Consider the following 13,052-nt stretch of genomic DNA (forward strand, 5'->3'; position numbering starts at 1 on the left):
AGGAGCTGGAAATTAAACTGGTACAGCTGAGGTGGAGATTGCAGGGCTACTGCTGTGCTAATGCTTCTAAGTGATAATTGTTTTTATTGTATGACAATAACAAATTCACATTTCAAAAATACTTATCTGCAGTTCTAATGGCAGATGAAATCAAGGCTTGTCACTTAGACCTCTCCAGCAGATTGAATGGGAGCTCTGGATCCACTTTTGCTGCCCCAGGAGAGGTGTTCAGTAAAGGCATCCAAACTTCCCTGGTCTTTTAGGCTGATTCACCTTCTTTCTTTGCATGAGATTGAATTGTTCGGTGCACACCAAAGGTACAGTCTTTGCTGTGTGCTGTGTGCCATCTGAAAGCAATGTCTGCCAGCATCAAATCCTGGCTTCTAAATACCCAAATGAAGAGAGAGAGTCAGCAGAGCAGAGCAGGAGGGAGCACTGGAAGTTCAGGCTGGATGTTCACAGCCTGTCTTCTGGAGGAACCACTAAATGGAGCAGCAACAGAGATGTTTGGTGTTAAACAAAGTGCAGTTACTGTACTTCTGGATTTATTTGGGTGCATTTATCTTAAGGTTCTTTGTTCAGCTCAAGGTTTTTGTGGGAATCTGGTAAAGGGATTGTAAATTCTACCCAAAATATAAATAAAATCCCCACTGCTGGTAACATATGGTTGGTTTAGGCTAGAAAAAGCCTTCTGAAAATCATAATCCTTTATGCAACACAGAAACCTGTATGTTACTGGAATCATCTTCTAAAAGCCTTTTTACAAGTGCCAGGAACAGTACTGTGTGTGTACCTAACCTTTAAATGGACAGTAAGAATCCAAGTGAGTCAAATTTGCTTTTCAGAACTGGAACCAACACTACATCACACAGATACTTGCAAACATGAAAATAACACCCTGGCAGATCAAGGCACTTTCTAAGAACAACACAGAATGTGGAGCTTTGTAAAGCTCCAAAACTGTGCTCTAACCTTATAACCCTCAAAAGTTCAGTGCAGTACATACAATCCTGCTTCAGCAAGAAGCAGTTTATGGAGAAAGTGAGTTATGCTTCTCTTTTGATTAGAAAAATAAATACCAGTTTCTTTTCTGTAGCTACAGGTGAAACGACACTTTCACATTTCTCCAAAAATATACTTAGAGTCCTTATTCATTAAAACAATTAGAAATATGTTTTGAGTCTGTGGTACCACATGGAATAAAAATTCACAGAAGTATCTTTTTAATTTCTATAGCCATTTTTAAGATTTAAAATGAAAAAAAAAAATTAAATTAAATATGTAATACCTGACACAGTCAGTAGTCACTTGATGGATTAAATCATTACTATATCCTTCAGCTTTTTCTTGTACTGGTACTTAGCTGGGACCAGTGGCTGCTTTGTTAGTACTGCATACAAATAATAATAGTAACCCAAGGTTTATCCAGGCTGCTATTCTGATTCTGGGAGAGAAAAATCTTACTGCAGGATCTTAAGGAATACTTTGCCCTTTTCCTTTCTCTTCAAGTCATGTACCAGTGATGGAAGGAAAGATATAGTTAAACTCATTTTTTCTGAGAAAAAAACATATGAAAGTGAGGAAATGGATTTTGGATGTTAGTGTCTAGATAGGTGCCCAGATCTTTCTATTTGAATATTAACTTAAAATGCAGGTGTACATGTGTGCAAGGGTGTGTGCTATTTTATTTCAGGAACAAACATGTTAGTTTGTAAGCAAGCTGAAGGACATAAGTAGAATAACAAATTCCCCCCCTTGTTTTTTGTTTTCTGTTACAGTGCTCTTCTGAATGTGGCAGTGGAACTCAACAGAGAGAAGTCATTTGTGTTAGGAAAACTGAAGGTAATTTTGATGTTTTGGACCCCTATGAATGTTCATATTTGGAAAAACCTCCCATCCAGCAATCCTGCTACCTCAAACCATGTGGATCGAAGTGGTTTCATACAGAATGGAGCACAGTAAGTCTCTCATGCTTTCCTCTGTCTCTTATTTTGTTTGATACAGCTTTTTCCATTCATATTGAAAGAGAGCACCATTCACATTACAGGTCTTATAAAATCACTTTGTGTTTCAGTTCTCTTTCTGAGCAAGCTGTTCTGGTTGAAGGTGTCCCTGCTCACTGCAGGGGGACTGGATTAGGTGGCCTTCAAAGCTCAAACTGTTCTGTGATTCTATTCTATATTGTTACAGTTATCAACAGAATATGTGGCATTTCTTACTGTTGGACCTGAAGAGAAAGGATTAGGGGTTAGCTGGGAGCAGAAGAGCTGACCCAAAGCCCCTGTTCTAGGTTTGGGAACTGTCAGGTTCATCTCTTCAGACCTTTTGTATGACCTAAAATAAATGGCACGGCCTCTCAGTCAGGGGGATCAAATGGCTGGGTTTGTGTGCAGTCTGTTGAGTGTCTTGGTTCCACTTTAAGTGCTTAAGATCTCTACAAACCTGAACTAAAGCTCTTATTGCTGCCTGTGGAATAATTACAGTATTCTATATGGGCATGTAACAAGAGTAATGCTGGAAAAAAAGGTGTTCTATTAGTGCCCCAGAGCTGCCCTTTTGAAAGGTGGTATTAAAGATGAAAGAGCAGTCTAAGAATATAATACTGAGAATACTTTGGTCAGTTTGTTACAGTGTCTGATTTTATGATCATGATAAGTTGTTTCTGCAGCATTAGGAAAAGAAATAATTATGCCAAAAAAGTCAGAAAGAAGACATTCTTACTAGTTCAGGGCTGTTAAGGTTTTAATCATTATAAATTACCCAGATGTAATTAAGTTTGTGAGCATTAGGTCAAACTGGACAGTGAACCAAATCTCAAAGACCTCACTCAGGCGAAATTCTTGAGGTCAACAGGGAATTTGCTTCAGTATGGGCAGAAATGTGTAATAATTGGCTTTAAAAATACCATGGCAAGCAAGTACAAAAATCTCTGGCTTCATAACAGACTTCGGACATCAAAAGAAAGTATTTCTGTGCTCCTTCAAAGAAACCTATAATGCTTAGTAAAATTGTGTTGCAGGAGGTGAAAAATACTTGAGTGCCAGAAAAAAAGGCAATTAAAATTATTCCTGCTTGAGTATTATTAAATGGCAAAAGGGCAGTGGAGGGCAGTGCAGTCAAGTAGTAAAGTTCAGTGCAGGGAGTTCTTAAAGTAGGAAATGTGGAAAAAGTAGATTTGGGAGATATGTATAAATAAGCAGAGAAGGAGAAGGCTAATTAAAGAAGCAAGAAGCTAACTAATAAATTCAGAAAGGGAACTATCCTGGCTTGCTGTCAGTTGCAGTGTCACCACGTTTACTTGTCCAGTTGTTCCTCCTGTGTTCAAAACCGTTTTGGAGTCTTTACCAAAATTGCACCTGTGTATTATGGGCTTCATAGATAGAAAATAAAAAACTGGAGTGGTGAAGTTGATAAAAAGCTCCAGTGATGCCTGGGTCTGGCTTCAAAGTTCCCTTTTCTTTTCTTTCTGTGTTTACACATCTCATATTGTCTTCATGAACTTCAGCTTAATTGTTTCAGTGCTCCAAATCCTGCGAGGGAGGATTTCGGGTGCGGGAGGTGCGGTGTCTGTCAGATGACATGGCAGCCAGTTCCCAGTGTGACCCCCAGCTGAAACCCGAAGAGAAGGAACCCTGCAACACACAGGATTGTGTCCCTGAAATAGGTAAGGAAGAGGCAGCTTCTGCTTTGACTATGGATCTCCACCTAGTGGAGAAAATATTTAGTAGTCTTGAAGAGGTTTTAACAGTGCGTTTTCTTTATTGAGTACAGAGTTTTATTTTTACACAAAATACAGCTCTTTTCTGTGCTGTAAAAGGAGGTTTTCATTTCTGATTTAAAATGTTTTCCTAGTAATGTGTAAGAAACTGGCTTACTTTTGAAGTTGCTGAGAATGTGAGAGATCTGCTTCTGTGAAAATGCTACATACAGGGTGTTTTTCTGCTGTCTCCTTGCATTCTCCAAGGTTTCTCTTGGCAGAGTCTTTAAAACAAAAAGAGGATCATGTATGATATGTATTTGGTAACAAGTTCTATAAGAACCAACAACATTAAACTAAGGCATTAAGTGCAATTAAGCAGTTTTCTTTTATATATATATATTGAATATACACATACAGACAATTTGGTTTTGGAATTAGTCATTCAGCTCCTACAGATTTGATTTTAATAGCAATGAGAATGGCAAAGGAAAGGAAGATACATAATTTAGAAACAGTTTTAATGTTCTACAACAAGTTTCACTTGAGAATTATTCAACGTACTTTAAGATAACTACATAAAAAAACCAGGGGAACTGGGCATGGGTACATTTCTTCCATGGCTTATTTATTTTTCTATTATAATGTATAAAATCTTGAATAATCTGACTTATTTGCATAGGTAGCTTATTTTGACCCGAGAACGAATGTTTAAATACAGATCCAAGGGATTTTACGTGGTAAAAAGAAAGGAGATTGCTTATTTGTTGCTCCGTTACTTCTTTCTTCAGTTCCTTGTCTCTCCTTTTTCCCCCGCAGATGAGAACTGCAAAGACAAATACTACAACTGCAATGTGGTGGTTCAGGCCAGGCTCTGTGTCTACACCTACTACAAGACAGCCTGCTGTGCATCCTGCACCCGGGTGGCCAACAGACAGTCGGGGTTCCTGGGCCGCAGATAACAAACCCTCTGCTCAGAGCAGCCGTGGGGGGCTGCACGTGGAGCCTGAACAGTGTTACTGCTTTGACTGCAGCAGTCTTAGCTTCTTAGAGAGGGGGGGTTTGTATTGCTGAGTGCATCCAGACTATGGTTAAATCTCACACCCTTTCAGTTATTGTGCAGTTATCTCTTTTGTTTGTTGTAAAACCGTGATCTTTTTCAAGCATTAGTTGCTAATGATACTGTTATTTGCACCTGCTCATCAGATAATTATTTAAGGAACATACCAGCCTTAATATTGTGAAATGAATGAAAACTGAATCAATTGCAGCAATTACTGGAGATAGTTGACCAGTGTGGATGCAGCTGCTGCATTATTTTCTGAGTGCTTACTTTTACTTGGTATTTTGGACTGCCTTAAATTAGATGACTAAATCAATGAAACATGCACATGAGAAAAATTATTTCCCAAAGAACCAGACCCTTGAAGACCCATTTGTCAGCAGTTTCTTAGCACTCTACATTATGTTTTTAATTACTTCAGTCCATTCATAATTAGAGTCACTGTTAAACTCTCTCAGTTGTACTTTTAACTAATGTCCTGTCCTCAGGCAGTAAATATATACACACTTGACTGCCAAAAAGTGCCTTTATATTTAATTCATAAACTCTTGAAGATACACTTTTATAAGTTTGTATGGATTTTAAAGTAATTACCTACCAGAGTGACACTAATGTCTAGCCCTTCAAGTCTTTAACAGCTCCATCTGTCAGTGAGACACATTCAGCAGAGAGGTGAAGAGCCTTTGCTGATGTAAGAAGTGATTGTTTCCCTGGGTGAGGTCTCTCTCCTGTAGGACAGTTATTTCAGTGAACTGGGATCTTGCCTGATCCTTTGTCTCTGCACTATTGCTTAACAACTACCATACCAAAGTACTTTGTCCAGACCTAGTCTGGATGTGTCACCAGTTTCTGAAACCACCACCAAAGGATGCAGGTCTGAGTGCTTTGTAGTCGTGTGTTACTCGTGGTGTCAGGCAGCAGTGTGAGTGTAGTACCTGAGTATCTGTCAAGAGATCTTGGCTAGTGACATTCTTCAGGTTTTGATCGGTTGTTACAACATATTTGCCTTTTTTCACTTAATGTTTCATCACACAGATCTATTTATACCACTCCTTTTCTGTTACTCAAGAATGGCTGCAGACTAAGAGCTGAATTTAAGTGGTGATTTTTCATTTCTGCAATTGCTGTACTCAGCCTTGGGACTTGCTAAAAGCAAGTAGGGTGTGCTGTGCAGGGCAGATCAGTTTTTGCATTATCTGCATGTTCTCTAGCCTTTGCTTGAGAGGTCTTTCAGATGTGTAAATAAGGCTGAAGGAAAAAAATGAACACCACTGCTTATTCAGCTGTTTATTACGGCATATTTTTTGTAAATTAGTGATGCTCAACTATGCATCTCTTTCTAAGGTGCCTGATGTCTGAGTTGAAAAACAGCTGTGACAATCATGTTCAGTCACTCCCAGAGATGTGATATGACAGTGGTTAAGGTGTCCTGCTCCTGATGCAGAACCATGTTTGAGCCTCACTGTGTGTTCTTTTCTTCTTACTGCTTTGGTGGAGAGGACATGGAAAGGGAATGGAGCTCTGGGAGGCAAAGGTTGCTGGGTGTGGTACTGGCCACGTCAGGGTTTGTGCTGGAAGCCACAGGAAGGTGGAATTCCTGTAGTCTAAAAGCTGCCTTGAGTTGAGACAAACCTTTGAATTTTTGGATTCAGTCACTCGTGAAAAATATATTTTAGACATGATGAACTACCACTGTTTGGCTAAAGGAAATGAAAGGAAAAAGTGTTTCCCCTAGAATTCGAAGTTAGTCTTTGTGACTATAAACCAATCATGTCTTTGGCTGTTTCTGTACACCTTAGCTTAGGCTTTTTTACTGTAAATAATTTATATAAAATTGTTAGAAACAGAAATGCTAATTAGAAAACTTCTGAGTTCACGAATCTTTTACAGTCCTGTTCCCTTGTATTATGAAGATTTATCCATGAAGATAACTTATAGATTTGTGATGATATTATATTCCTTAGATTCTCGACCAAAGAATGTTATGGAGACAGTGCAGTGTAAACAACTCTGGAATCCAGTATTTCTAAATACAGATTTTCATCTGTGTATCTCATTGCAGCAAATTTTGACATACATTGTATAATTTTTGTTGTTATCTCTTTTGTCCCAAGGAAGTGTATCCTGTCAGCTTGAGGGAAATACCTGTTCCATAAAAAGGCTTCCTGAAAACCCCAAGGCAGAGGAGATGCAGAGAGCTAATCAGGTTTGCAGTCAGTCCATGGAAAATTATCTTACACATGCTTCTGGCTGTGTGTGACTCAGCACACAGACATGAGATCCTATTTTATAAGATATGTTATTTTGTGCTGGAATATATGGCCATGAGGTTATTTGACAAAGATGATCATCTTGTAGGCTCTGTTAAGCTGCCACTAAAGTAAACAGAGTTCTTGGCAGCTAAATATCAAAGAATATATACTTACAGGTAGCAGTGTAACCCTGTAACACACCTAATATGTACGGCTTTGTGAATTAAATGCAGTGAGCTATGATTATACAAATTGTACATTTTTTGTTTTTTTTAAGTAAAGAGACAATTTTCAGATGTATCAGATACAACAAAAAATACCGTTTCACCTAATTAAACATCTAATGGTAAGAAAACTGCCAGAATGCTGCTGAGCTTAATCATTTATCATCTCATGTGTCAGCATTATCAAAATAGTTGTTCCTGCAAAATGAACTAATAAGCCCTTTTTATCAGCACTTTGATGTACTAATATTGTCTGCACAGAGTAAGTGCTGTGCTAAGATTCCACCATCTTGCAAAGCACACTTTGGAATTGTGCCTGTAGCAAGTGTTTGTTTTAATGGAGCAGTGCCATTAGGCACTTAGGGTGATGCCTGCAGAAGGACCTGATTTTACTTTTGCTCTAAGTCAAAGGTGGCTTTAATGAATGTAGTAGACTTAGAGCAGATATAAACCCAATAGAAGTAAGAAATAATGCAGACTTCTGATTTTAAATGCTTCAGTTTCTTTTTCTGACATTTTAACATCAGTCAAAATCTTGCAGAATGGTGTAAAAAAATATGCTTCCTTGCCTTGAAGCTTTTCACCTTACACAATGAAGGAAGACCAGAGTGAGTTAGATGGCTTATTTAAAGAGTCTAAGCAGTCCAGCTGCTTACAGCTTTCATGGTTTACAGATGTGCAGCTGGCCAAAATCACCCCATCCAGAGCAGGCTGTGTGTCTCCAAGCACTTTCCCTTTGGAACTGAGGGTTCCTGGTGCAGTTGTTTGTCAGGTTATCCAGGGCCCATCAGGGTTTGCCAGCTCCTGTGCAATGTCACCTTCAAGCATATGTAAGTAGAATTCCTTGTGTACTGCAGTTACATGCCAAGTTTGAGAGCACTGAATTCATGGAGTTCTCCCCTCCTCTCCCAGAAGATGGTGTGGAAGCATGAGGGTTGCTCCTGTGGGAATGGCCAGCAATGAGACAGAGTTAGTGTTTGCTTTGATGACTCTGACCTTCAGTCCCCAGGGCTCTGAATCAGGGAAGGGCTTGTGGGGAGGCAGTGAAGAGCTGGGAAGTGCAGTGCAGGAGACATGGGGGATCCTGCAGGCCTGCCAGCCTTGAAGTCCAGCTGTAATGTATGACCATGGGCTGGATGCAGGGCTGCTTCAGCATCCCTGCACAGGGAACTGGCTTCTTTTTCATTACACTCAAAATCTTTTTCCTTTTTTTTCCCCAGTATTTCAGCAAAAGGAGGGCTTTCTGTATGAATTAAGCAGTGTTTAACATTAATGTTATTGGTTAGATCCCGTTTTTATGACAATATGGTGCAGTTATATATCAGTCATATATATATATATATATATATGTCATTATAGCCCAGACTCAAAGGAGTACATTAAACTACTTGAACAGAAGACCACAAGGGGCAGCAGCTTTTCGAGGACCTTTGCTTGTGTCTGAATCCTAGAGAGTGCCAGTCACCACTGAGAGAGGAAGAAGGTAGGGGCTCAAACAGCTTATGGCTGGTATAGGAGAGGTTAAGTCTTCCTGAAGGAAACACTTTGTTTTCTCTCTTTATAATCTATACCACTGTAAGTAGTAAAATATACTTTAAAGAGCTTTGCTTTTCCCCATTCTCATCCTGACCTGTCTCCCTTTTACACCCAGACCCCCAACTCTTCTCCTCTTCCCCTCATCTCACTTTCATCCCTTTGTCCTCTGGGTTACAATATTAAATTTTGCCAGAATTACTGAAAGCCCTGAGCTGGCCTTGTGGTTTGTAAGAATCAGTGTTAGAAATTAGCCCAGCTGTTAAGAGAGCTATATTCCTGGCAGCCCAGGGATTTTTGTGTCTGTGTGTATCCACGATGGCTAGTTTTTAATGCATAGTAGTAAAGTACATACTGAATTAAGCCCCATGCAATGAACCTGTGACTGCACAGCTATTGAAGTATATAGTGGCCATTTATTCTCATAAGTAACATTTATCACATAAAAAAAAGGATTATCCTCGTCACAAAGGAAAAGCTGTGTGTTTACTTGGTCTTCTTGAGACTTAGACTTAGTGGTTTTGACTTCTTCAGAGCTGTTCTGTGTGTTGGGCAGATAATTTATGTGCACACCTGTAATTCGAACACAAAACATGACATTTTGAACATGAATGTAAACTTCCTTTATGTCTAAACTTACAGAATGTTTCGGGGAGATAAATTAGGCATTGCTTAGAAAATGGAGTAAAATAATTATTTCCACACCAGAAATGAAAAATCATCCACTAAGCATTTTCAATATATTTTAAATTAAACTTCTGTTCATTATAATATCTCAGTAGCGTGGGCAAAATTCAGACCTGGTGAAAGGGAGAAAATTCCATGTAAGAGAACTCACAGCAGACCTGAACTCAGCTCTTTGCTTCTCATCTTTAAACAGCCAGAAGTTCTTAAGAATGAGAGCTCCCAATTTTCTATATCCCCATATAGTAGTATAAGGGGATACAGATAACTACCACCATCCCTGGAGAGGAGGGAAGCTTAATTGTGATAAATCATTGACCTTCCAGCAACAGTCATTGCTGCTTGCCCTGACCTGTTTTTCTATGCTCCCTTTGGGTCTCTTGAGACCAGTGGCCTTGGCAGGGGTTGGGTACATACAAGTTGTGAAGTCCCATAGTAGTCACTCAGGATCTACATAGAAGATCAGGAAGGACGGGAGACAAAAGAAACCCTAACTTTTTTTTATATGTATAAAATTGTCTACTTGACCCTCATAATTGATTTTGGGCAGAAGGATATACTTTATTATAACTTATTTTGTTGTTATTTGTAAATACAAGATGTCTATGGGAAATATGTAATTCTGAGCTGTGTCTATGGAACAAGCCACTGCGCCAAAATATTTCAAATATTTAGAATAGGCAGATTTTTTTATTAAAAGGGACCTAATATGTATTTATTTACATATACCATTCAAATTTTGTCCAGCTTTTTCATTATACTAACCCAGCTTTTTAGGGAATTTTATAGCACAGGTATTACATATATATTTTTTGTATATATGTCATACTGTAAATCCATAATACAATTTTCTAAACTTTCTGATTAGCCAGTTCCTTGAGTGAATTAAAGGGGAGAGTATAGGCAAATTGCTTTCTGACTCGTTCAGGAATATGTATCTGTGGCAATGTACCTGAACCAGAACTGTACAGTATCCTTTTCATATTGTATACTTTTTCTCTTTGATGAAAAAATGTTAACTATTTTTGTTTATGACTAATTTATTTTTTATTATTGTGAAAAATAAAGTAACTCAAGATGAATTTATGTGACATGTTTTATTTCTCATCTGGTTGATCTGTACTGGAGTTTCTCGGGAATTAAGTGCGAGCATCGACAAGGGTACAGAACACTGAGGAAATCCTTACACAAATTTAGGAGTGGGCACAATATAACCAAGTTGCAGAATATAACCTGTGTGAGAGCCCTTGAGAAGTGACAGCAACACCCTGACTGCCCCAAGATGTGTGAGTATTGCACAAGTGAGAGCCATGTCCTGGATGTTGCAGGAATGTGCCCGTCTGAGCTGGATCTTCTGCTGGAGCTGATGAAGGGTCACACCGGTTCCTCTCTGCTCTGACACAACCAGAGCAGCCCTACAGACAGTTCTTTGCAGATTTCATTGTAATTCCACTGTAAATAAGTGAAGTCCTAGAAGCACAGAATTGTTAAGGTTTGAAAAGACCTCTGAGATCATCAAGTCCAACCTTTGACCAAACACCACCACCTTTGACCAAAACCAGACCACGGCATCAAGCACCGCATCCAGTCCTCGAAGTCCTGAGGGAGAAAACCCACACTAGAACCTTTCTGGAGGTGACCTGATGTTATCTGACCCTCCATCTTTGCTGTTGGGAGCAGTTCTGCCCAGTTCATCAGAAGCGGGAGTTCCAGGTGTTCTCAATTCACGCTGACAGGGCACTGTGAGGGGTTATGCACAGGCACTGCCTGAGGCGCGGCGCCTTCCTGCCCACCGGGCGTGAGGGAAACCAGGCATTGAGGGGAGACCGGCCTGGGCCTGAGGGGACTGGCCAGGGCATGAGGAGACCAATCCAGGTGCTGAGGGGACCAGCTCGGGCATGAGGGGACTGGCCAAGGTGTGAGGGGATCAGTCCAGCTGCTGAGGAGACCAGCCAGGGCATGAGGGGACCGGCCTGGGCGTGAGGGGACTGGCCAGGGTGTGAGGGGACTGGCCAAGGTGTGAGGGGATCAGTCCAGCTGCTAAGGGGACCAGCCCAGGCGTAAGGGGACAAGCCTGGGCGTGAGGGGACCGGCTTGGGCATGAGGGGACAAGCCTGGGCGTGAGGGGACCGGCTTGGGCATGAGGGGACAAGCCTGGGCATGAGGGGACTGGCTAGGGTGTGAGGGGACCAACCTGGGTGCTGAGGGGACTGGCTAGGGTGTGAGGGGACCAGCCTGGGTGCTGAGGGGACTGGCCAGGGTGTGAGGGGACCAGCCTGGGTGCTGAGGGGACTGGCCAGCGCGTGAGGAGACTGGCAAGGGCGTGAGGGGACCGGCTTGGGCGTGAGGGGACCGGCTTGGGCGTGAGGGGACCGGCCTGGGCGTGAGGGGACCAGCTTGGGCGTGAGGGGCCTGGCCCAGGCATGAGGGGACCGGCCCGGGTGCTGAGGGGACCGGCCTGCCTGCACCCTGCACAGTGTGGGTGGGCTGGGGCAGAGCATGGGTCGTGGTGCTAAGGAAAGTAAGATCTAAGTAAAGTTGTATTTAGACCATTCATGCTATTTCAACTGTTGTGAGAAAAGCGGGTCATGTAACTCCAGTGGTTCTAATAAGAAAGGATTTTTTTTCCTTAGCAGTGATGGGATGGTGGTAGTATTTCTCACCAAAATCAAATTACTGTTCAGTAGAGCTTTTCCTCTCAGGGTTTTTTCCATATGTAACTTATGAAAGAGGATGGGAAATGCTGTACTACAACCTTTATTATTATTACTCATCTATTTTGCTAGAAATCTGTGTATATTTTAGGTACGTATGGATTTCTAAAAACTTAATTAAGGATATGGAACAACTGTAAATTAAAACAGATATGCAGTGAGTAGAGATGAATTGTCACCCGTGCTTCCAGTCAGTGGCTTCCTCTGCAGAATGTGCACCAAGAGGTGCTTTTGATGATCTTCAGAAAGCTGAAGGGAAGTTCTCCATAGTTTCTTTCTCTGAGCTATGAAGGCTGTTGATACTGAACATTGTGTTGTTGTGTTGTCTTCAGCCATGTGACTTCCACAGCTCAAATGCCTGAGAGGATTTTAACTGCAATCTTGGGATCCAAAGCAGAGAGTTTAGTGTAGAGGTGAAGCAATTACTGAGTGGAGGAGATGAAATAAATGCATATAAATGTCTGCACCACTGCAGGCACTGTAAATAATTTCTGTTGAATTTCCTTTGTTGCACTGGGCGGTCATATTTTGTTTGTTCTCTGTTGCTCATTTTTGGTTGGGATATATTGAAATAAAAGGGAATATTTGAAGAAGAAATACTCCAGCTTTCAGAAGAGGTACAATCCAGTAGGATACATCAGGAACCAAAAGTAAATTTGCTCTAATATTAAAATAACTTCTTCATTCCTATTTATTCATTGTGTAATTTTGAGGAAGGCATAGGAAAGTAAATATTTAAAGTGCACATAATATGAAATGAATGTAATGCACCAGTACTGAAATTGGAATTATTTGGACATATGCATGTGCAAATGAATCAGTAATGATGAAGAAAATTGCATTGAGTGCTTTTGATTTAATTGGTGTCCAGCAACTGTAAAACCA

At 40.7% G+C, this 13,052-nt stretch overlaps 1 protein-coding gene across 8 annotated transcripts in view; it reads left to right on the forward strand.

Annotated features, from left to right (window-relative positions):
• The window catches only part of THSD4 (thrombospondin type 1 domain containing 4), a 304,090-nt gene extending 293,555 nt beyond the window's left edge, over positions 1-10,535 (forward strand). For all 8 annotated transcript variants that reach the window (XM_051796399.1, XM_051796397.1, XM_051796396.1 and 5 more), the window contains 3 exons: positions 1,779-1,958; positions 3,520-3,664; positions 4,517-10,535. In XM_051796399.1, the coding sequence (XP_051652359.1) occupies positions 1,779-1,958; positions 3,520-3,664; positions 4,517-4,659 (468 nt within the window). In that variant the 3' untranslated portion in view covers positions 4,660-10,535. The remainder of the gene's footprint in view (positions 1-1,778; positions 1,959-3,519; positions 3,665-4,516) is intronic.
• Positions 10,536-13,052: the final 2,517 nt, after the last annotated feature.

The sequence above is a fragment of the Manacus candei genome, unplaced genomic scaffold, assembly GCF_025592945.1.
Source record: "Manacus candei isolate 608988 ecotype Guabito, Panama unplaced genomic scaffold, ASM2559294v1 h1tg000046l, whole genome shotgun sequence".
NCBI lineage: Eukaryota > Metazoa > Chordata > Aves > Passeriformes > Pipridae > Manacus > Manacus candei.